The sequence below is a fragment of the Arvicola amphibius genome, chromosome 1, assembly GCF_903992535.2.
Source record: "Arvicola amphibius chromosome 1, mArvAmp1.2, whole genome shotgun sequence".
Lineage (NCBI taxonomy): Eukaryota > Metazoa > Chordata > Mammalia > Rodentia > Cricetidae > Arvicola > Arvicola amphibius.
Genome location: NC_052047.1, coordinates 65,272,721 through 65,295,892, shown reverse-complemented (window position 1 = coordinate 65,295,892; position 23,172 = coordinate 65,272,721). Strand labels below are relative to the sequence as shown.

The 23,172-nt window shown below is 46.1% G+C and overlaps 1 protein-coding gene across 14 annotated transcripts in view; it reads left to right on the top strand.

Moving 5' to 3' along the window:
• The window catches only part of Add1 (adducin 1), a 71,257-nt gene extending 49,625 nt beyond the window's left edge, over positions 1-21,632 (top strand). The window contains exons 7-17 of one of the 14 annotated variants that reach the window (XM_038322768.1): positions 2,121-2,264; positions 2,354-2,452; positions 3,053-3,229; positions 5,263-5,607; positions 8,048-8,149; positions 8,748-8,837; positions 9,567-9,659; positions 14,237-14,393; positions 17,736-17,834; positions 18,455-18,488; positions 19,750-19,887. In XM_038322768.1, the coding sequence (XP_038178696.1) occupies positions 2,121-2,264; positions 2,354-2,452; positions 3,053-3,229; positions 5,263-5,607; positions 8,048-8,149; positions 8,748-8,837; positions 9,567-9,659; positions 14,237-14,393; positions 17,736-17,834; positions 18,455-18,488; position 19,750 (1,341 nt within the window). In that variant the 3' untranslated portion in view covers positions 19,751-19,887. Of the gene's footprint in view, positions 1-2,120; positions 2,265-2,353; positions 2,453-3,052; positions 3,230-5,262; positions 5,608-8,047; positions 8,150-8,747; positions 8,838-9,566; positions 9,660-14,236; positions 14,394-17,735; positions 17,835-18,451; positions 18,490-19,749 lie in introns of those variants that run through there. The other 13 variants (XM_038322750.1, XM_038322712.2, XM_038322731.2 and 10 more) reach the window with 13 other exon arrangements.
• The last annotated feature ends 1,540 nt before the right edge of the window (positions 21,633-23,172 follow it).

Here is a 23,172-nt window from a genome sequence, read left to right as displayed (position 1 = left end):
GGACCTCAGTTCAAATAGCTAGGATCCACATAAAATACTGTATGTCTGGTGAGATGGCTCAGTGGTTAAGAGTACTGACTGGTCTCCCAGATGACCTGGCTTCAATACCCAGCACCCACATGGCAGCTCACAAATGTCTGTAGCTCCAAGATCTGACACCCTTACACAGAGATACATGCAGGCAAAAGGCCAATATACATAAAATAAAAACAAATTAATTATTATAAAAAACTGTATGTGGTTGTATGCATGCTTGTAACCTCATTACTGTAAGGGGGCAGAGAAAGGAAGATCACTGGGTTTTGATGGCTACCAACCCAGCTCTAGGTTTAGTGAGAAACACTGTCTCAAAGGGAGTAAGATGGAGAGCGATGGAGCAGGACACTGCTGTCTTTCTCTGGTGTATGTGTATAATATATGCTTGCACAGGCATTTACCACATCTACACTTCTGGCACATCACAAATAGTCATACACAGGAATATGAACTTTACAACTGATTGACTTTTTTTTAATGCTCTCTTTCTGTCTGCATATGTTCCTGGGGATTGAACTAAGCCTGCATATAACATTGAGCTACACCCTCAGTCTCTAGTTTGACCTCCATCCCTCCCTCTCTTTTTAAAAGATAGCTTCTTGCTATGTATCCCTGACTGACCTGGAACTGTATAGCTACTTGTAGCAATTCTTTTGCCCCACTGAGATAGAGTCTCCTTGTGTAGTCTAAGTTGGCCTTGAACATATGATTCTCCTGCTTTGGCCTTTCAGCCTGAGGATTATAGGACTGCACCATTGCCGCTGAACATGTTTCCTTTTTTCTTATTCTGTTTTTTGAGACAGGGTCTCACTGTGTAGTTCTGGCTATCTTGGAACTTTGTAAACCAGAATGGTTTTAAACTCACAGAAATTCACCTGCCTCTACCTCTAGAGTGTTGAGATTAAAGGCTTGTACACTCTGTCTAGCTTAAGTAAATGTTAAAAATTAGCCTATTTTGGGACAAATTTAGAGGAACTTTAGGAAGCATAAAGGTTGGGTAAATTTTTGTTTATAGTACCGAGGATTGACACCAAGGCTAGGCACATGCTCTACACTGAGCTATTCCTTATTTCCCTTTTTACTTTGTATTTTGAGTCAGAGTTTTACTCTGTAGCTCAGGCTCCTTTTGAAATTGAGATCATTCTACCCAAGTCTGTGAGTAGCTTGAGCCCACCTGTGAGTGACAGGCCCTATCTGCCATGCCTAGCTACTTATTTTTTGAGACTCAACTTTACTTTAAAACTTTCTATGAGTTCGAGGCCAGCCTGGACTACAGAGTTAGTTGCAGTACAGCCAAAACCATGCAAATAATTTGAAAACAAAATTACAAAAAACAAAAACAAAACAAAACAAAACAAAAAACCCTTTACTATATTGCCAGGCATAGTGGTACATGCCAGTGATACAGGCAGATCTCTGAGTTTGAGGCCAGCCTGGTCTATATAGTGAGTAAGAATTGTTCTCAAAAAACAAAAACAGAAGTAGAGGCAGGCTGATCTTTGTGAGTTTGAGGCCAGCCTGGTCTACAAGAGCTAGTTCCAAGACAGCTCCAAAGCTACAGAGAAACCTTGTCTCAAAATACCAAAAACCAAAAACAACCCCCAACTCACTTTACTACATTTATTTAAATAAATATGAGGAATTTTATAGTTATGCAGTTGTCAATTTGTTATAAATTAAGTTTTATTTAATTTTCAGATGTTTTTTCTCTCTTATCTACAGACTAAATTAAAATGTGAATAAAACCTTGTAGCACTTGGAACTTTCCCTTTGAGGCGAGGCTCCTCAGAGGGCCTATTGTCTGCTCCTTTCATGAAACCATGACTCACTGTGTTAATAAGAACTGACTGGCGTAGCATTTGTAATCACTGGAAAATTTCAGGCATGGTTTTCTCCCAAGTTCTCCCAGCTACTGTCAGGGGCCCTAGAAGTAAAGTTTATATTTAACTTTATGGGTTCATTTGTTTCCAACAAGAGAATGAAATTAAACATATATCACTCTCATTTTATTTCTGTGAGGAAAGCATCTGAAGTTGCTGTTTACCTGTGGCTTTTCTTTGTCGTGGTGGCCATTTGGTGTCTAGGTCTCTGCAATGAAATGTGGGCTTTTGCCTATCTCCCCGGAGGCACTTTCCCTTGGAGATGTTGCTTATCATGACTATCATGGCATTTTGGTTGATGAAGAGGAAAAAATTTTGATTCAGAAAAATCTGGGCCCTAAAAGCAAGGTCAGTAGCATCTCATGGTATTTCAGTTGTGAAGCCAAAATGATCAGTCTTGGTGCCTTGTTCCTCAGATCTCCCTTGCTTTCTCTTAGGTTCTCATTCTCCGGAATCATGGGCTTGTGTCAGTTGGAGAGAGTGTGGAGGAGGCCTTCTATTACATCCATAACCTTGTGGTTGCTTGTGAGATCCAGGTAGACCATTCCATTTAGCTTATAGTTTATTTGGATTTTTCTGGGGTTCATGTGGGTTTTCTGATACTTGATTAGCAAGAATGAAGGTTTGAGCAAGCTTTTAGCCACGATGAGTTTATGATTTGGAATTTGTAAAAGATTGCTGGTATTTTCATTTCTAATTTTTCATACATATAAATGCTTGTATCATTTATGTAGTATTGGTGTGTGATATGGCTTTATGTATGCCCTATATATATATTACTGCATTTGACCTTTCCTTACAATCCTTGTAAAAAAGATGGAGCAAAAATGTAGAGGTTGTTTTGCTTCTCAGCGTCAGTCTTCCTCATACCTCTCTGCTCTGCTCCAGCTCCTGCTGTTCCGCTACTCCTTACTGACAGCCGTCATTTTCTTATGAGTGTCCATATTTTGTCACCGTAAGAAAAATCCCTGAAAATCAGTCTGCCCCATTTGTTCTTTTGCTCTCTGTGCAGTGTGTGTGTGTGTGTGTGTGCGCGCGCGTGTGTGTGTGCGCGCGCGCTACAGTATCTTTTTAGGGTCATCTGGTTCTCTTGATTTCATTATGGGACCAAGCCATGTTTGCTTGTTTTTGAAAAGGTTCGAACTCTGGCAAGTGCTGGAGGACCAGACAACTTAGTTCTGCTGGATCCTGGGAAGTACAAAGCCAAGTCCCGTTCTCCAGGGACTCCAGCAGAGGAGGGCAGTGGATCAACTCCCACGTGGCAAATTGGGGAGCAGGAATTTGAAGCTCTTATGCGGATGCTCGATAATCTGGTGAGAATGTTGCTTGCACTAGACAAGAACTTCATTGTTCTAAAGCTCAAATGTAGTTTATATGGCAGTTGAAGTGGCTGTCTTCATGTGTATCTGAATGTTGTCATACTAAACTTCTTAAAGAATTCCCAGTTTTTAATTACTAGGCTAAATCATAATAAAATGTGGAGATAAAGGTTCTTTTTTCTAATTTATTTATTGCGACAAAGTCTCATAAAGCCAGGCTGTCCTCATATTTGTTGTGTAGATATGGATGATCTTGAACTTCCGATTCTGTTCTGCCTTCCAAGTGCTGGTATTAAGGGTATGGGCACCATGCCTGCTTTTATTTAGTGCTGGCACTAGAGCTCAGGGTTCTGTGCATGTTAGGCAGTTATTCTTCCAAGTGAGTCACATTCCAAGTTCTGCTCTTTTTTTAAAAAAAGATTTTATTTAAAATTATATATGTTTGTGTGTGTGTGTGTGTGCAGTGCCCACAGAGCCCAAAAGAGGATATTAGGCAGGAGTTACAACAGTTACTTGGGTGGGTGCTTAGAACTAAACTTGGGTGCTGCAAGAGCTGAAAGTGCTCTTAAACACTGAGCAATGTCTCCAGCTCCTGATCCATTTTTAAATACAATTTTGTGTTTAGGTTTAATGGGAACTAAGAATGCCGTTAGCTGTTGGATAACTAGCAGTAAGGTCAGTCAGTACCTGTTATCCTGTAAGCAAACTGGAGAGGGACTGTCTAAAGCCATCAAGTGTTTTGTTTTTATTTTACTAATCATTTGCTATTTGGGCCTGATTGCATATGATTACATAGTTCCATAGATATTTGCTGCCTGTCTACTTGTGTTGCTTGAAGATCACAGAGCCCAGCGTGGTGTAGATGTTCAGATTGCAGGACTTCTTCCGTAATAGGGAATGAGAGCATACATTGATAAAAACAGATGTCAGGATATGTCTCTTTGTGGCTTGGTCTACATATTGAGCTCCAGCACAGTTGGGCTATATAGACTGGCCCTATCTCAAAATACAAGAAGAAAATTTGTTTTATAGGTGGCCCTCAGGAAGTGTCCCAAAGAATAGATAGATTCATCACAGGGCAAGCTGTGGGAAGGAAGGCAACAGCATAGAGGCTGGTTCATAGTTGGAGACGCAGCATAGGTACATGGAGTGCACTGTGGACGGGCTGTTGAACTCAGGATGTCGGGATCACTAGCACTGAATCATCTTGGTGACCTCTCTCTATTATTTAGCAAACATTTTCAGCTTACTGATGAGACAGTGTACCGCAGTGTCTCATCACGTTCATGGGCCAGCAGTGCAGGCGCAGGGAGCGCTGAGGGCCACAGTCAGTAGTGGGGTAGCGGCTAGGACCGGGTGCCCATCAGAAAGCTCAGCTGAGGGCAGTCCGTTTCTTAATGACTGCTGTATCCATGGTAGCTTGCTTCTTCAGAGCTAGCAGTGTGGAGGTGGACCCACAGAACAGGCACTGTTGTTTTTATGATCTATGCCTGGTACCTCAAGTGGATGTCAAGGCCTAGAAGCAGTTTTGGAAGTTCCGCCTAGGCCCAGAGGGAAGGGAATGATGAGATGGGGACCTAGGGTCTCCTGTGCAATCCGTTTGCCTCAATTGTTGGGTGCTAAGTGTTGGGTATTTGAGATAAGGAAGTCTCTAGCTGTCTGTGAGGAAGTTAGCAGACAAGCTGACCCAGCAGAAGTGTGGATTAAGTCAAGCATGTCTTACAAAACATAGCAGATGATCATAAACTTAAGTTGAAGACTGAATTCAAGTATTGTGCTCAAACATCTGAGCACCAGTTCTTGAGATTCTTTAGGGTATGTGTGCGTGTGTTTGTGCAAGCCAAAGGACAGCTTTGGTTCTCTGTCTCTCTCTGTCTCTCTCTCTCTGTCTGTCTGTCTCTCTCTGTCTGTCTGTCTCTCTCTGTCTCTCTCTCTCTCTCTGTCTCTGTCTCTGACCAGATACCCAAGGTGAAACCTTGTCTTGAGATCTGGAGTGTTGACTGCATTTCCTTCTGCTTGGACCCCAGGGCTACAGAACTGGCTACCCTTATCGATACCCTGCTCTGAGAGAGAGATCTAAAAAGTACAGCGATGTGGAAGTACCTGCCAGTGTCACAGGCCACTCCTTTGCTAGTGACGGCGATTCGGGCACTTGTTCGCCTCTCAGACACAGTTTTCAGAAGCAGCAGCGAGAGAAGACAAGATGGCTGAACTCTGGCCGGGGTGATGAAGCTTCTGAGGAGGGGCAGAATGGAAGCAGTCCCAAGTCGAAGACTAAGGTGTGGACGAACATTACACACGATCACGTGAAACCCTTGCTGCAGTCTCTCTCGTCCGGTGTCTGCGTGCCAAGCTGTATTACCAACTGCTTGGTCTGTGCCTACCTTACTGTTCATAGTTAGATGATGTAGAGCAAGTTGGGCAACTGGGGCTTCGGAGGCTTTGGGAACTTCCCTTTCTGACCTCATTAATGAGCACAGCCTGTGTGACTTTCTTCCTTCTGAGCCAAAATCTAATTTATGTCCTAACTAAAATCCATTAATAGTATCTGCTTGAAACTGCTTAAGATACAGTGTACCTCTTGTAGTTCCAGATAACCTAACCTTATGCGTAGCAAAAGTACTAATGGACTTCCCCGTGTTAATTTAAAAGCAGAAGCTCTCCTTTCACTCAGTCTCTGTCTGAGGAACCTTGCAGCTTCATTTATGCTTACGTTTATGGTGCTTATGGCCCAGCCCTGTTTTTCAGTGCTGCAGACTCGAGTGTGTCTGCCATGTTGTCAGAACCGTTGTTTCTGCCGTCTTCTTACGCAGTTTTCTCTTGTGGCTCACTGGCCAGTTCTTTACTGACCCTGTCCTCCTTCAGCATTGCCGCCTCCCTGTCCCACAGCCTCCGAATGCTCATACCAGCTGCCCTCTGCATGGACTGTTGCATGTGAGTAGACGGCCATGGTGGTCTTTGGACTCCTGCTGGGTGTGGCATGACCCAAGTGCAGCGCAGCCCATCTACAGGCACTAGCGACACGACGTGGCCAGGGTGCTGTTTTAAATGATTGCTGCTCAGGGTTCTCATTTGCCTTGAGAGATGCTTGATGCCCCGGTGCCGAAACATTCCTCCGAGGATGGGCCATAATTTTGTATAGGCTAGCTTGAACAGTCCGCCCAGATACTGATCTGATATGTAGCAAGAGCCCGTTGTCACAGTTCCTCATGGAGGGGTATGACAAGCTCAGCTAGCCAGGCTTGTTCTGAGGTAGGGACAAAGAGACAGGAAAGTGTTCTCCTTATGAAAGTACTTTTACTCTAAACACTTAAAAGAAAAAGAAGGTTTTCTCTTCTCTAGGTGGATTGGTGTGGTGAGAGGCCTCCATGCTCCCTAGCAGCTGAGTCCTGTGGGCAGGGTCCTGCCTGACTGCAGCTGGCCTCAGGGCTTGGGTGTGCTGCTCTCTTCTCCCTGCATCCTACCCTCCTTCCCTTTATTTGATTTACTTGTAAAAGGGGGTGTACTTTACAAACAAACCTGCCTGCTGCTGCTGTCAGTGCTCTGCATTGCCTGGAGTCTTTGCAGTGCGCGTCTGCAGCAGCAGCTCTGAGGCTGGAACTTAGCTTGAAAAGTCAAGGTCTTGGAGGCATGTAGTCGAAGTATTCCTCTAAGGCCTGGTCAGCATATGTCTGTTTCTTACTGTTCTGGAGTAACACAAGTTCTGTGCAGTGTGCCCAGGTTGGTATATTTTAATTTATAATAATTGCTATCTTCAAATATGTTCAAGCTTCTGAGTGGCTGTTTTAATGATTTTACTGAAATTATTTTTAATAAAAAGCTGGAGTTATTTTTGTCTCAGAAGATAAGCATCAGTGAGTACCCACGGCTCCACGCCCATTCCACACTCCGTCACAGTGGCTGAGCATCTGACGGTTCTGTTGCTTCCTTTAAACTCTATGGTTTATGGCTCTTTTATTGCCTCTCAAAAATATTCTGAAAGGCATAACACTTGCAAGATGGCTTGTTTTACTGTTCAGTGCCCACTCGTGCCTAATTAGAATTTGGCTAAAAATCTCGTATTTTATTGGAAAGACAAAAAGTAAGAACAATGAATAAAAAGTGCAGTATGTGGACAATGTGCACTGATATCTAAAACAGCCTGCGAGGACTCATGAAGCGCTTTAAGTTTGTTTGGGATATTTTTGTAAAACTTAAAAGTATTAAGTCATATAAAATATTTGACATCACCAAAATCTTCTACAAGGTAGCTACTGTATTGGTCCTAATACAGTACTTTTCTTGGGTTGAGTAGTGTGTAATCGGTACATTCTGATGCTGTAATTTATCTTAATGTAAAACTTTGGTGATGCCCACTCTTGCCTCACAGTGTAGACTTTGCCTAGCCCTGGGGTAGCAGCATCACATTGCTTCTCATGATTGTCATCCCACGCTTCCAGTTGGCTTTGGTGTTGGGTGACTCTCAGGGCGGTGAACCAATGGTCTCTGAGGGGCCTCCTCTGGCAGGTCCACAGGTTGTGAGGCTCAGCTATGCAGTCAGTCACCTTTGTGTGCCAGGTTTTGAGCTCTCTTCATGGCTCTTTCCTATCAGCCATGACTCTGAGTCCCATCACTTGAATCACTTGCTTTTTTTTTGTGGCCACATCCCACTCTTATGGTGACTCTCCTGGGTGACCCAGGATATATGGTCATTGGTTCCGTCCTGTGATGTTCAATGCATGATCAGATGTGAGATCATTTGGACAAATTGGATGCTATGGTGTTATTTACCGTTGTCATAATCCTGACTTTTCACCTATTCTTAAATTACAGTGGACTAAAGAGGATGGACATAGAACTTCCACCTCTGCTGTCCCTAACCTGTTTGTTCCATTGAACACTAACCCAAAAGAGGTCCAGGAGATGAGGAACAAGGTGTGTATTGCTGTCTACATTTGGTGGGAGTGTGGGTGTAGAGTTGGGAGGAGTGCCATATGCTATGGGGTAGTGTGTGCTTGCTTCTAGCAGAGTTATCTTTCTGCAGTATTGCTTCTGCTCATAGTTTGGGGTCCCACTGTTTGTTAAATTTTGTTTGCTAAATAGCAGTTCGGAAGTGGAAACTGCAGAGCCCGATCCTAATAGGAACAGACAGCTGCCACTGCCTTTCCGGGTTCATTCTGAGAGCTGTGAACGGTGATTGGTGTGTCAGAGCACGAGCTCCGTCAGACTTCACAGTGATGCTAACAGACGGATGCATAGCAGAGACTGTGCAGTGAAGGTCTCTCCCTTGCAGGGCCATCTGCAGGGTGTGAGGAGACAGTAGCAGTCCAGCCCTTCATGCTGTAGTTCATCCCCCTCTGTACAGTTAGCAGGTACCCAAAAGAAGGTGTGCCCTAGCCATCCCACCATCATGGGCCTAAGTAGAAGTACAGCTTGCACATGGCCAGGGTCTAAGTGTGTAAACAACAGGATTGGAAGTTACAGCTTGCCTTCTCTGTACTGTTCATGTGCCCTCTTTTCTTCCCCTCCTCAGATTCGAGAGCAGAACTTACAGGACATTAAGACAGCAGGACCTCAGTCGCAGGTTTTGTGTGGTGTAGTGATGGACAGAAGCCTCGTTCAGGTAAGAGAACACAGTGTCTCTGACATTAGTGGGTGGTGACTTAGACCATCTACTCCAAAGTTATTCAAATCTTGGGAGAGAATATTATAAGGTGAGTATTCTAGGACAGTGGGTATCTTTGTTAAAAATATTCATGATAATCTAGGCATTTTACTTGAGTTCTAGACCAAGTAGAAGCATGCTGAGGGTGTATCAACCCTTCTAGCTCTGCTCCTTATAGTGCATGCATTCTCAAGGGATTTATACGCCACTGCTTTGAACCTGGGTTTCCTGGTAAGCTGGGTGCTGTGTAAATGCTAGGAAAGGGGTGGGCTATGGACCTTTGTTTTGGTATATACTCATGTCTGCAACTAAGTGCTGCTTGGGATGCAGAGTGGTTGGGTGCTTGTAAATGTGCTCTGTCCACATTTACATGCATTTCTGCAAAATGACTTACATAGAGTGGCACATTGATGCTAATTGTGTAAGTAGTTATCTCTGGAAATCAAGATGCCATCTGATGCTTCCAGTCTGACTGCAGGAGTAGATAATTGTTGTTGCATTTTTAAAATTTGGCCAGCTGTGGTCCTGGTTTCATGTTCAATGTCTGCACGTACCACTGTCATCACCAACCTATACTGTTGATAACTGCCCCTGCTGCATGCTCTTAGCTGGCTTCATCCTGTGGTCTTGGTTGATATTTTTAAGGCTGGGCCTGGTGTGCTCTGATGACTAAGTTTACTGTTGCAGGACGCACCCCTCTCTGACTGTACGGAAACTATCGAAGGGCTCGAGTTTACAGAGCAGACCTTTAGTCCCGCTAAATCTGTCTCTTTTAGAAAGGTACTCACTGCCCTGTCCTTACCTACCTATTGGTCTGTGGTGCTCTTTACCCTTCCCTCCCCCAACCAGCTTCCCTCTTTAGGCTTTAGTTAATGAAGCAGCTTGATAAGAACCTTTAAGTCCTCTGTGAGATTGTATAGAAGGTATGCTCTGCCTTATTGTCTTCTCTTTTTTGTTTAAAAACCAATTCTCAGCATTCTCAGTTTTTACCTGAAGTGGTCCACTGGAGCTACATGGTGCTTTTCTGAAGTTTTGAATGTGACCTTGGTTAGTGCTTGCCTTTGTCAGAGCTTTCATCTTACAGATACAGTTATAAATGGGCTTGTCTGGGTGCTGTCGGCAGGGGCACCTTTTGCTGTGACCTTCCCTCACTTGTTCAGCTTTAACTGTAGTAGTAGAGGACAATTAAAGATGTCCTTTCAGAAGGATGAGAAATAAAACATGGCACTCTTTGTCAACCCTGTAAATAAAATGCATTAATAAAATGCACTTTAAATAAAATCTGGTCTAACTTGGGAGGATTGAGGGTTCTAGGCCACTTTGGACCATATAGGGAGATTGTCTCAACAAAGGATTAAGGCACAGCCAGTAATTTAGGGCTGAGGTGAAGAGGGTTCAAGGTCTGCCTAGGCCTCGAGACAGGCTCTTTCTCAAATAAAATAAAAATAAGATAAAGTAAATAATAAAAAAGAAACAACTCAATAAGTGCCTAATTCATAGCTCAGAGCTTGAAGTTGGGTATTTCCAGGCTCTTTCCATTCTACACACTTGATGTGAAATTCAAGTATTGTTTTAAAGGGGTTCTGATTGCCAGATAGAATTAGATAAATACTAAGCTTCTTAATTCCTGCATTGACTCTTTCACAATAATATTATTTTTTATATTTTCATATTTATGTACCAATACAGTGAGTCTTTTTGTTTGTTTGTTTGTTGTTTTTGTTTTTTTTTTTTTCAGACAGAGTTTCTCTGTGTAGCTTTGGAGCCTGTCATGGAACTAGCTTTTGTAGACCAGACTGACCTCCAACTCACTGAGATCCTCCTGCCTCTGCCTCCCAAGTGCTGGGATTAAAGGTGTGTGACACCATTACCCAGCCCAGTGAGTCTTTTTTTTCTCACTTTTATATTTATTTCTACCTGCCTCTTGAAAGAATTTGCCAGAGAATTGGGGAGGGGATACTCTTTACCTTCCAGCTTGCTTTTCCTATTGGTACTTTGAGCCATAAGTCATGTGAGCTTCTCAGTTAATAGTAGTCTCTATCTGCTACATGTGAAGTTGTGTGATCTCCAAACCCCAGATGTAGTCTGTGGTCTGGTCCTCCAGCTTTGTGGGCTGCCACGTAGTCACAGTCCCAATGGCTGTCCTGTCTTCTGGGTCTTGTGCATTTCATGGCTTTGACTTGTAGGGGCTATTTGGAAAGCATCAGGGTAGCCAACTCCATTAGAGGATGCATTTTGGGCTGGTTCTTCATCCCGTGACAGCTTTATTTCTTGTTCCTAGACCTGTTCAGATATAGGCAGATCATGTGGATGCTTCAAGGGCAAGTCCTTACTGTCTGAACAGTAGAGCACATTGCAGACCAACCCCAGCTAACTTACGTTGGGTTGGAGAGCATGTTGAGTTGTGGATGGAACACACAGCCTCATATGACAGGCAGGCATACTTCCAGTCAGCTACTCACCCAGTTTGTATGTAAGCTTCTTACAAATTTAAGTTCCTTGCATTAGTTACTTTGACGAAAGCAACCTAAGAAATGAGGAGTTTGTTTGGCTCAGAGCTCAGAAAGGCCTGTGTCCTAAGCAGCCTTCTCAGTGGCACAGGGGGATTTAATGTCTCTTGTGTCCCTGAGGAACAGGACTTTGGGACTTGGAAACTTGTGGCTTTTTTGGAAGGAATTGCTTAGCCTTGGACTTTTTCTCTTGCTTGCAGCTGTTCACCCAGTGCTGGGATCGCCTTCCCCAGGCCAAGGAGATAAGGAGATACCTGAGCCTCCCCCCCCCCCCCCCCGGTCAGGGGTGTGGGGGTGTTGTTGAGACAGGCTTTCTCTGTGTAGCTTTGGAACCTGTCCTGGAACTCACTCTGTAGTCTATGCTGGCCACGAAGTCATGGAAATCTGCCTGCCTCTGCCTTCTGAGTGCTGGGATTAAAGGCGTGCATAACCACCACCCAGTGATACCAGAGTCTTTTCCACTTGAGTTTTGCACAGCCCAATGTGGAACCTAAAAAATCTGGGCCACCTTCTGGATTTTATGGCAAGTGCGTTAAGTGGTAGAGGCAAGGGTATAAAGAGCTATGTTGCCATCTGCCCATGGCAGGGAGGATTCTGCAGTTCAGTCTGTGTATTGTGAGCTTTCCTGTGTCTACAGACACTTTACTAGGGCTAGCGCCCTCCACAATGTGTGGCAGAAATGCCAAAGGCAGTAAGCCTATCTCTCTGACTCTCTGACTTTGTGATATGCACCTAGCTTGTTCACAGCCCAGTACTATGAAAGTCAGATCTGAGTGTCTCTGTCTCTGTCTCTGTCTCTGTCTCTCTCTCTCTCTCTCTCTCACACACACACACACACACACACACACACACTAGCTCATTGACAGTTTTGTTAAGAGTTTAAAAGACAAACACTACAGGTTAAGTGAAAATCTTGGCAGCTTCAAAGAGGAGAAAGTCACGGTTTTTAAGTTAAGATGAATAGAAATAGCTCCTTAGGAAAAGTGAGCACTTCCAGGAGTCGAAGTGGGCAGATGAGCTGGAGAGCCTAAAGACTCAGGTCACTCTTGACAGATGAAAACCTGGGTTCACTAAACCAGATGTGCTCATCTTAGAGTCTTTGTTCCAATCATAGGCCTCAATCAAGTATAAAAATAGTTACTGGATCTCTATTTTGCTTGGAGTTCCTGTTCTGTGACCAGGAGTGAGAAAATATCAAGCTTTCATGTGCCTTCTTGCAGGCAGCACTTAGTCAGATCTTATCAACACCTTGGCTGGTGGAGGAGAGTGCTGTGTGCTTGAGGGCCAGCTGATCCAGCATGGAGAGTTTTGCTTGTCCTCCAGAACATCATGACTTGGAGCAGGGGCATTGCTATCTCGTGACAGTGGATGCCTGCTATCATTTGATTACATGGACTTGGACATCTCCTTCAAGCCTAATACCCTGCTCATTTTGTTGTGATAGATGGCGGCTCTCAGGTGCTGACAACACACTGCTGTGTTTACGGAATGTCATTGCTTGGAGGGCAGTGCTAATAGGATCCTTTTGTGGAATTAAGGTTTAGTAAAGTCTTTGGACGAGAAGAGGCTTGTTTCAGCCCTCATGAGCAAGTGACAGAGTTCAAATTCCTTTCTGTCTTGCAGTGGGTGGGCTACTCATAAATGGTAAGTCAGTCATCCTTAGGTGAGACCTAAGGGAGGGTCTTGGAGGCTCTTCAACAAAGCTGCCTATTCAGTATGTTTGCCCTTCTCTCCTATGGACATCTGTGTCACTATTTACACGTGGAGAACTCGAAATATTTTGTTCCCTATTCAACCCAGACACCAGTTTCTCCAGCCAGTACCTGAAGAGTAAGTAGTTGCCTGTGTGGATTGACTGTCCCTAGGAACTGGTACTGCCAAGACACCAGCTCCCTCTGGTGTTCACCACTTGTCAGTGTGCGACCTGAGGCTCTAGGTCTGAATAGTTTGGGATACCTCTTCAAAGCTCTATTTAGTCATGTGCGTGTTTATCTCTTCTGGGCCATGCTCTCTAACACTTGAGGGACACTTTCCTGTGGGTGGCGCAGGCTGCCCGCTCACTCCCACTGTGGGTAGGTCTTTGACAGGAGCCGAGAGCTGACTTAGTGCTTCGCTTGCTCTTTTTGTGTTGCACACTCCCAGTCTCCGGAGTCATTAGGCAAGCCTGCTGTTGGGAAGCTTTTGTTGTCTCTGAGTGCTGAGGGCTTAGTTCAGGAACTGGCTGTAAACCAGTGAGAAGGGCAGAAAACTTGTTAGACTTTAAGACCCTACACAAATCTCAGGCCAGGTGGTGGTGGCACACACTTTAATCCCAGTTTTTAGGAGGTAGAGGCAAGTGAATCTCTGAGTTCGAGGCCAGCCTGGTCTACACAGTGTACTCCAGGACAGCCAGAGCCACATAGTGAGATCCTGCCTCCCAAAATAAAACTCAACAAAACAACATGAACAAACCTCCACACACTTTGTGCTGAGTGTTGTAAGGTGGCTGTTTTCTGAGAGCAATACCCAGGCATAGTCCTCTGCCATTCCTGTCCATAGGGGATAGAGGAGCCGCTTCTCTAGGGTAGCTGTGCCTCGGACTCTGTACCTTTTAGTGCCTTTGCTTTTGAAATCTGCCTTGGCCATGGGCCCTGGCTATGTGGTCCTGGAATGTCTGTGTGCTCCTGGAAAAAACCCCACCCCTTGTGGCTGTTTCCTCAGGAGGAGGGAGGCCCCACAGAGCTAAGTGGTACAGTCTTATGTCTATGTGCCATGGAAAGTCCCCATCTCCCCCTGCCTGCTATGTTCCTGGGAGGAGGGTGCTCCCACCAGGTCAGGCTCCTGCATACCAATCTCTTTGGTCCACAGGGGGAGCTGGTGACGGCCTCCAAAGCCATCATTGAGAAGGAATACCAGCCCCATGTAATTGTGAGCACCACAGGCCCCAACCCCTTCAACACGCTCACAGACCGTGAGCTAGAGGAATATCGCCGAGAGGTGGAACGGAAGCAGAAGGGCTCTGAAGGTGAGTGCTCCTGAGAGCTGGATGTGGGCGACTCCAGAAAGCAGGAGAAAGTGTCTACAAGCTTCTCTGTGTGAGAAAAGTCTTGTGCTTGAAGCACAAATCTTGTTTAGTTACAACCGAGCAGTATGTTCTCATGGTCCTACTCTAATCATTGGGGCTGGAAGGAAAGAATTAGGTTAAACACACTGGTAATGGTGCTTGTCGAGATGGACTTGTATGAGGGACACTCTGCAGTGATGTGTGTGTCCCAGACATATGTACCATGATATCACAGTGTGTGTAGAGGGGGTTCTGCCCAGAGGAGGCTAAGCTAGAGATGCAGCCCTGCTCTTCTAGAAGCTCAGTGAAGAGAGGGTTAGAGGACACAGCACTCAGACTGCAGTGTGTGCAGAACTGGGCATTGGGATTTCTGTCCATTTGACATCATTGATTTTGGATTAGTTATTGGGAAGACAGTTTACGTATTATGTTTAAGAGATACTTTTTATTCATGAAGTGTTTCTGTCAAAAGTTTTCCTGAGATGAGACCTCCTAATTCATGTGATTTATTAGTGCTTATTGCTTACAACTAATCAGCGCAGGGTCAGGCCCCATCCCAGGTGCTGTGCGTGCAGACATCTGAGCTCATCCGTAAAGTCCCTGGCAGGTGGGCTGGTTTCCAGTGGTTGGAGCAGGGGCCCGCTCTATGGGAGCAGGGTGTGTTCATGGCAGAATCTGGGATTCGGTTAGGGTCTGTGATTTTCAGGGTTTTTTGTTTTGTTTTTTGGTTTTTTGTTTTGTTTTGTTTTTGTTTTGAGACAGGGTTTCTCTGTATAGCCCTGGCTGTCCTGGAACTCACTCTGTAGACCAGGGTGGCCTCGAACTCAGAGATCTACTTGCTTCTGCCTTCCGAGTACTGGGATTAAAGGCGTGTACCACCATTACTAGCATAATTTTCAGTTCTGAGCATTGAGGCTCTTGATTGGACTGTGGCCTGTGTCCTTATTACAAAGGTTGTTAGAGAATGGAGCTTGGCGCATACTCCTTTTCTCCATAACCCCTCTCCTATGATCATAGGCTGAGAATTAGAATGTTGGGTGTGCCCCTGTGCCCCTATGCAGGGGTGGTCAAGGCGTAAGTTAGTATGCTGGTTGCTCCGACATGTTCCCAAACCATGTCAACAGTAGCACTGCATGCTGCCATGGCCTTTTTCTCTTGCTCACCTTTTGACAACATTGGTCATGATTTTGTCAAACGTTATAGAACAGTTTTACAACAGACGGAAACAGAGCTAAATGTCAGAACTTGATAGAACAGGGTTTAACAACCAGATCTAACATTTATAGAAGCAGGGACCACATTAGCCGCTCCCTGAGCTCCCTGCTCTCCATACACTGCGAACCGTTGACTAGTACTAGGAGGACCCTGGGGCAGAGAGATGGCATGCCCGTGAACATTTGTGCCAATGTTCTCAGAGCTATGAGCTAAGTTACAGCCCAGTCCTTTGTACTGAATCTCAAGTGTGTGCCTTAGCTGCCACCCCACCCCCACCCCTGGCACAGCCTTGCAGACAGTTCTTAGTGTGAAGGGTGGACCACCCTCCTGGACCATAGGCTCCTAAGATGACAGTCTCATTTGACCCAACTTAACTTTATTTGGTCGTGTTTTAGACTAAGTACTGCATTGTGTAGTTGCTGAAGGAACGTGAGTTATGTAGAAAGTGGTGGCACACACCTCTAATCCTAGCACTCGGGAGGCAGAGGCCAGCCTGGTCTACAGAGTGAGTTCCAGCACAGCCAAGCCTACCCAGAGAAACTCTGTTTTGAAAAAACAAAACAAAACCAAACTTCCCAAAAAGTAAGTAGTGTATCCAACACTCACTTGCCATCCAGGTCTTCATGATACAGTAAGAGGCCTCAGAGGGGCTGCCTATAGCGGCCTTGCTCATGGGGTTGGGTCGCGTGTGTGTTTGTCCTCTGGTGCCTCTAGTGGTTTTTGTTTTTTTTTTCTTTTGAGTCAAACAGTGCATAGGAGCTTCCCCTACACTTGAGACCCCCTTGGCAGGGATGGTACATAAACAGTAGAGTGGGACTTGCTTTGTCTGTGTCCTGTGACCAAAGCTGGCAGAAATGGGAGTGCCATAGTGCCTGGAGATCTTGCTTACTATTGATGCAGCTCTTGGCAGAGGGGTGGAGCCTGCCTAGAGGGCATAGGAAGTTTTTATCCTTAGGCTACTAATAGAAGATTTTTAAATGAAAGGCGGAGATTTTAAAAATTATGATAACAATTGAGATATGTGTGTGTGTATAAATTTTTTTTCCTTAAATGAGGAGTAAATGGGGTTTTCTGGATCTTGGGCCCCAGTTTCCTTTGGTCCCCATCAGCCTAGTTTACTTTAGAAAATTAAAATGAAAACAACACTGGAGTTGACAAGTTTCAACTACTGGGAGGGTCTGGGAAATGTCTCAGTGGGCAAGCACTTGCTGCATATACCTGGATCCAAATGCATCTGTAATCCCAGTGGAGACAGCAGAATTTCCAGACTAATCTGTGGGCCAGCCAGCCTGGAGTCCGCAGCCACACACAACCAAGATGAGGGCTAACACCTGGGCCGTGCTCACCTCCGCAGGTGCCTCACACTCCCTTGTGTGAGCACACATGCAGATCACTGTGGGAAACTTTCTGTAAAAAGCTTAAACCTGCTGGGCAGTGGCAGCACACGCCTCTAATCCCAGCGCTGGCGGATCTCTGTGAGTTCCAGGATAATAACCAGGGCTACTGAAACCCTAAATAATGCTAGTGTGCCTTCATCATTGGCCATGTGTAGGTGGTATTTTGCAGCCAGAGGGATGTCTCACAGAGGGCATACCTACCAGTCAGTCACAGGGCAGCACTGGAAGATTCTCTTTGAATATTTAAAATTATTTTGTGTGTGAGTGTAGGTGTACACATGCCAAGGTGGGCGCATGGAGGTCAGAGGGTAACCTTTGGGAGTTCTTGCTTTCCATTTTGTGATCCCAGGATTTAATTCAGGCTGCCAGGCTGTGTGACAGTTTCTTTTACCTGCTAAACCATCTTTCTGTCCTGAAGATTGTCTTAGTAATAAGGTAAAAAGTAACCAGGTGTGGTTGCTCATGCCTGTAGTTCTAGCACCTGAGAGGCTGAGGCAGGGTAGTTGCTAGTTGGAGGCCAGAGCTGGTTAGTTCTTGAAATTCAATCAGTACTTCAGTTGTGTAGAAAAGAGCAGATTCCAGGCTGGAGGCCCAGCTGACTTCCTGCAGTGGGGGTGGGGCAAAAGGCCGGCTGCTGGACTGCGGAGGACCCCATCTCTGCACCCTGTGCTCACTTTGTTTACATCTGCAGAGAATCTGGACGAGACAAGGGAGCAGAAAGAAAAGTGTCCCTCGGGACAGCCAGCTGTCCCCAGCACTCCCCCCAGCACTCCTGTCAAGCTGGAAGAAGGTGAGTGCTGTCGGGAGGCATGGCTGCAGCCCTGCTGTGAAACGGTGCATGGCCTGTGTGCACTGGTAATGGAATGTGGCGATCGTTCCATTAACATGGATGAAGAAGTGTGCATTCCACAAAACCAGTGCCACACACAGCTCCAGAAACCTCAGCTGTTTCTTCTGTACCTGCTTCGTCCTGGGTGACCTGAGTCAAGACAGATTTGAGCTGTTGTGGCTGGGGGAGGGCAGACTTCAGGGAGTGCCCCCACCATCCTGTCATGTCAGCTTTGTCCTTTGCCTGCACACTTCCAGCATTGACCGGAGTCTGATGACACGTTGGTGCCTTCAGTTGTGCGAGGACCGCAGGACTCTAGACCTGCTGCATTAATCAGTCCCTGAGAGTGCTGTACGTGCCCCCTCTGCCTCTCAGACCACTGCATGTACGTGTTGTGTGGTCCGACACGTGCCACGTGTGTCCCTTAGTCTCCAGTGTACGTCTGTGTCTCCTGGTTCCCCTCACCCCAGTCTGTGGTCTATAAGAGTGGCTTGGCCTTTCTTCTTATGTAACCCAATGGCTGTGACTGAATGCATAGACTCTCTACTTGTGCTTTCTTCCTTGTGGCCGCCTTACAGCAGGAGACGGATGTGTTAAAGAGTACCTGTTACCCTAGTAAGTACCCGCGCCTGCCTCTGCTCTAACCAGGTGCTTGTGCTGTGCCTTGCTTTCCTGCTTCTCTGTTGCTTATGTTTTCTGTATATCCAAAATAAAAATAAAGGACTTTCTTAATATGCCCAGTTTCTCAGTGGCCTCCTTGGTCACTAGAATGCTGAAAAGTGGCACCAGCTTCCCAGGATGCTCCTGGCCCCTATCACAGTGGTGTCCAGAGTATCCTGGGCCACTGAAAGCTCTTAGCTTAACCTTTGAGAATATTTTTTGATTGCTTGGTGGGGAGCTTTTGCCATAAGGGGTCAGGGGTAAATGTGGACTGGGTTCTGACAGGGCAGATTCTGCCACCTGCTGGTTTTCGAGGCTTGGACCTGTGCTTAAGTTGGGACTGGCAACTTAGTGAACTGGAGTGATAGTTGTTCTGCGGTGAGCTGGGGTGTATGGAGCCAATGGGCCTGCATCCTCCCTCTGCTAGTTAGCCTAGGTCAGAGGATAGCCATCAGGGTGCTTTCTAGGGCATCTCCAGCCTCCCAAGCTTAAGCATTCATTTGAGGCCTGGAGCCTTTGGTGGCCAGGCTGCTCCTAACTCATGCTTAGCTCGGCTGCTCTTGGTCCTGATGTTTGGCTTGATTTTTAAGTACTAAATGGTTTGGTGTTGCCTAACATGCCAATTGCTTATAATTTTACAGACTAAATGTCTACAATATTGGTGTCCCTGGTCAGTGTAGAAATGTGTGTAGATGTAAACCTTTCTTCTGCTAATTTTGCTCCTTATGTTTAGCTATTCAAATTGTGAAGGCAGCTTGCCTTACAGTTCATTTTGTAGCTAACTATAGTTTTATTTTATTGAATATGGGATCTTTGATATAGTTGACTCCTGGTTTTCTACTGGCTGCCTTGGGGGAGACTGAATGCTGTATAACCAAATTTAGACCTAATTCCTGGACACAGGACACCAGCCGCCCTGTCTCCATTGTCTGACAGAGTGGCTGTCCTGATGGGGTCTGTTTGCAGAAGTGGCAGGCCGTAGCTCTGCCCTGTCAGTCTGGTCTGTCAGTGTGTTCTTCGTGAGAAGGTACTAGAATGTCTCTGAGATTGGGAGGTTTTATAAATGTGCTATAGGTTTAAAAGCGGAGTAGTACATGTGTCAAGTTTCAGTTTAGGGAATATCTAGGAACTCTAGAAGTTAGCCGCTCTGTCCAGTACTCTCATTTCCAGCTGCTCTGTCCAGGTTCTAACACACCTCTCTCACCATCACCGTCAGACCTTCCCCAGGAGCCGACGCCCAGGGATGACAGCGCCGCCGCCACCTTCAAGCCGACTCTCCCTGACCTCTCCCCTGATGAACCTTCAGAAGCACTTGGCTTCCCAACAGCGGAGGAGGAAGCTCATGATTCCCCAGACCCCACTCAGCCCCTTGCTGAGGCTGACCCTGAGCCAGCCTCAGCTTCAGCTCCAGGGGCCGAAGAGGTAGCCTCCCCTGCCACTGAGGAGGGGTCTCCCATGGACCCTGGCAGTGATGGGTCTCCAGGCAAGTCCCCATCTAAAAAGAAGAAGAAGTTCCGCACCCCTTCCTTCCTGAAGAAGAGCAAGAAGAAGAGTGACTCCTGAAGGCCCACTCTGCACACTTTCATGTCTAGTGACCTGGCTCTGCCAGGATTCCCTTTCTCGTCTTGTGTTCTGTCCTCTTGTGTAATGGAATGCAAAAAGCCAAGACCTCCATGTAACTAGAGCCCCCTCCCATGTTTGGTTAGCCCCTTCACCAGTGCTAACCCAGTGTGTGCTCAGTCCCCCTACCCTGGGCCTTGGGTTCTGTGGGGAGATGGGCTTAGCCTGCACCTGTGAATTGTGCCCCCCTGCAGGAGGGGGACACTGAATCCTGGTCCTGGCTGGAAGGCACTGGAGGCTTCTGCCAGCTCTGGTTACAGCGTCACCCTCCTGAGCCTTGCCTCTCACTCTCCTTCTGTTGTGAGTGTCGAATTGTCTGCTTGGTTTCCCTCCACCCCGTGGAGTCTCAGGTGGCTGATGTGGACTTGGCTTCTGCTGGCATTCTCTGCTCAGTGATGCCGGTTATCCCCATACACAGGGAATCTAGCCATGGTCTGAGAAAACCCTCTCATGCCCATCAGCGGCCCAGGGCACTGTGGCTGCCTTAAAGAAGTGGGTTGAACCTGCTGCCCTAGCAGTGAGCGACCCTGTTGTGTACACCCAGCACAACGCTATGCATGGTCTGACTGGTGACCCTATGACCAAAACCAGATTCAGGCGCTCATAGTTTATCTTACTCTGGAGTCTTGGATTCCTGTCATAGGGAACAGATACCAGGAGGGAGGAAGAGTCCTTTCTAGAACTTTCTTTTTAGTGGGTTTGCAATTTAGCCTACATTTTGACTGTGAATTTGAGCAGGCCACTTTTTGCTTTAGCTTTTGTTATAGAACCTGTGACAGACTGCAGAACACTCTTGATTTGTGTGGGGAGGTTTTGTAGTGGAGCAGGCATCAGTCTGGAAGCTGCCCTGGCTTTGATTAAAGGTAACTTATGGCAGAAGCCAGCCATGGAGGTGACTTACAGCAGACGCCAGCCTTGGAGGTGCCAACTAATATCTTGCATTATTCATGGAGCCCATGACTTTCTTGGTCCATCCTATTACGAATTTTTACTTTCTTCCCGGAAAAGGGCTTGAAACTGCTTAGTTGGAGATGGAGGTTGGTCAGGTGGAGTCCTGAGGGGCCCTGTTCCGGGAGCTCCACCGCTGGCCTGACTAGGAGCGAGGATGCCCGCTGGAGCCCTAGACACCTTGCGGGGCTGGGCCTCTGGTGAGCAGGTGCTAGGGTGTGGACTGAGCCATGTGACCGTCCTGACTAGGGACCACGCAGGCCCACAGCCTGCTGCAGTGCTTGTCTCATTTTGTCACCAAGATGGTGACGTTCTCACCCTAGTCCTGGTCTCACTCCTCCGGACTCTTCCTCGTCCTCCCCGTCCCTTCCTTTATCCCACATATGCAATGGCTTCTCACTTTTGTAGTCTAATTCTTTGTATTACACATGAACTATCGTTGCATATCTGGACAGACTTGGAGGATAGGTCCTCTGTGTCCTTCCCTCACTGTAACAGGTTTTACTCACAAATAAAAGTCTTTAAGCAGTTTCCTTGTCTGAGGTTGGGAAGCAGTTTTGTATTTTGATGGTTTTGTTCCCTTACTTTATTTAGCTGTAAGAATGTATCTAGACATATGTGTTCTATGTTGTGTGCATGGAAGTCAGAGGAAGACCTGAGCCAGTATATTCTCTACTGTGTGGGTTCTGGGGATAAACCTTAGGCCATTAGGCTTGGTGACAGGTGCTACCTTTCTTGCTCTAAAATAGAGTTTTCTAAGAGTTTTTCTTGTGAGAATCCTCCCCCCCCACCCCACCCCAAGCAGGGTTTCTCTTTAGCTTTGGAGCCTGTCCTGCAACTCACTCTGTAGCTTGAACTCACACAGATCCGTCTGCCTCTACCTCCCCAGTGCTGGAATTAAAGGCGTACCTACCACCGCCCAGCTAAACTGAGAACCTTTCTTTTCCTCTATTTGAAAGATTTTTATGTGCATTGATGTTTTTACTGCACATATATCTGCAAGGGTGTCAGATCCTCTGGAACTTGAGTTACATACAGTTGTGACCTGCCATGTAATATGGTGGGAATTGAACCTGGTTCTCTGGAAGAGCAGTGCTCTTAACCCCGAATCACCTCTCCAGCCTAAGCCTACCTTTATTTATTTATTTGCTTGTTTATTTATTTTTTCATTTTTCAAGACAGGGTTTCTCTGTGAAACAATCCTGGCTGTCTTGGAACTCGCTCTGTAGACCAGGCTGGCCTCAAGCTGAGAGAAATCCTCCTGCCTCTGCCTTCCAAGTGCTGGGATTAAGGGCACCACCACTGTCCTGCAAGCCTTTATTTCTTGATCAGATGTGACCAATAGCTATGAACTGTTGGAGTCCTTTTTACCTTGTACTTACAGCTGCATATCATAAAATTTGGGCCTGGCCAGGCCCAAACTACTCCACTGATGAGGAGTAGTTTGGTAGGTCTCACCCTCTTCTAAGTATGAGCCATTGGAAGTTAAAGTTCCTGGGGAAGGGAGTCATTGTGTGATGTGATGTGGCCCATGTTCCAGTAAATAACACCATACCATACCCATACTAATTAAATCCAGTGGGCCATCAAAACAATTGAAAGGGTGTTGGAAAGTGGCTCATCAGGAGTGGGAAGGGGATGGGAGGGTAATGGGGTATATATATATTATCAGATGACTATAGTGGATGTTTTTGCTCTTTTTACTCTTTGGGGGGCCCACCACTCAGCTCCCAAATAAATCACACATGGAGATTTATTAGTTAGGAATGCCTGACCTTTGCTTGCTTGTTTCTTGCCAGCTTTTCTTAAGTTATCCCATCTACCTTTTGCCTTCAGGCTTTTTCCTTTTCTTCACATCTTTCACTCTTACTTCATGGTGACTGTGTGGCTGGGCCCTGAAGTCCTCTCCTTGCTCTCTCTTGCTTCTTGTTTCTCCTTCTACTGTCTGCCAGCCCTGCCTATCCTTGCTTCTGCCTCGCTATTGGCCATTCAGCTCTGTATTAGGACCAGCAGGTGCTTTAGACAGGCAAAGAATCACAGCTTCACAGAGTTAAACAAATACAGCATAACA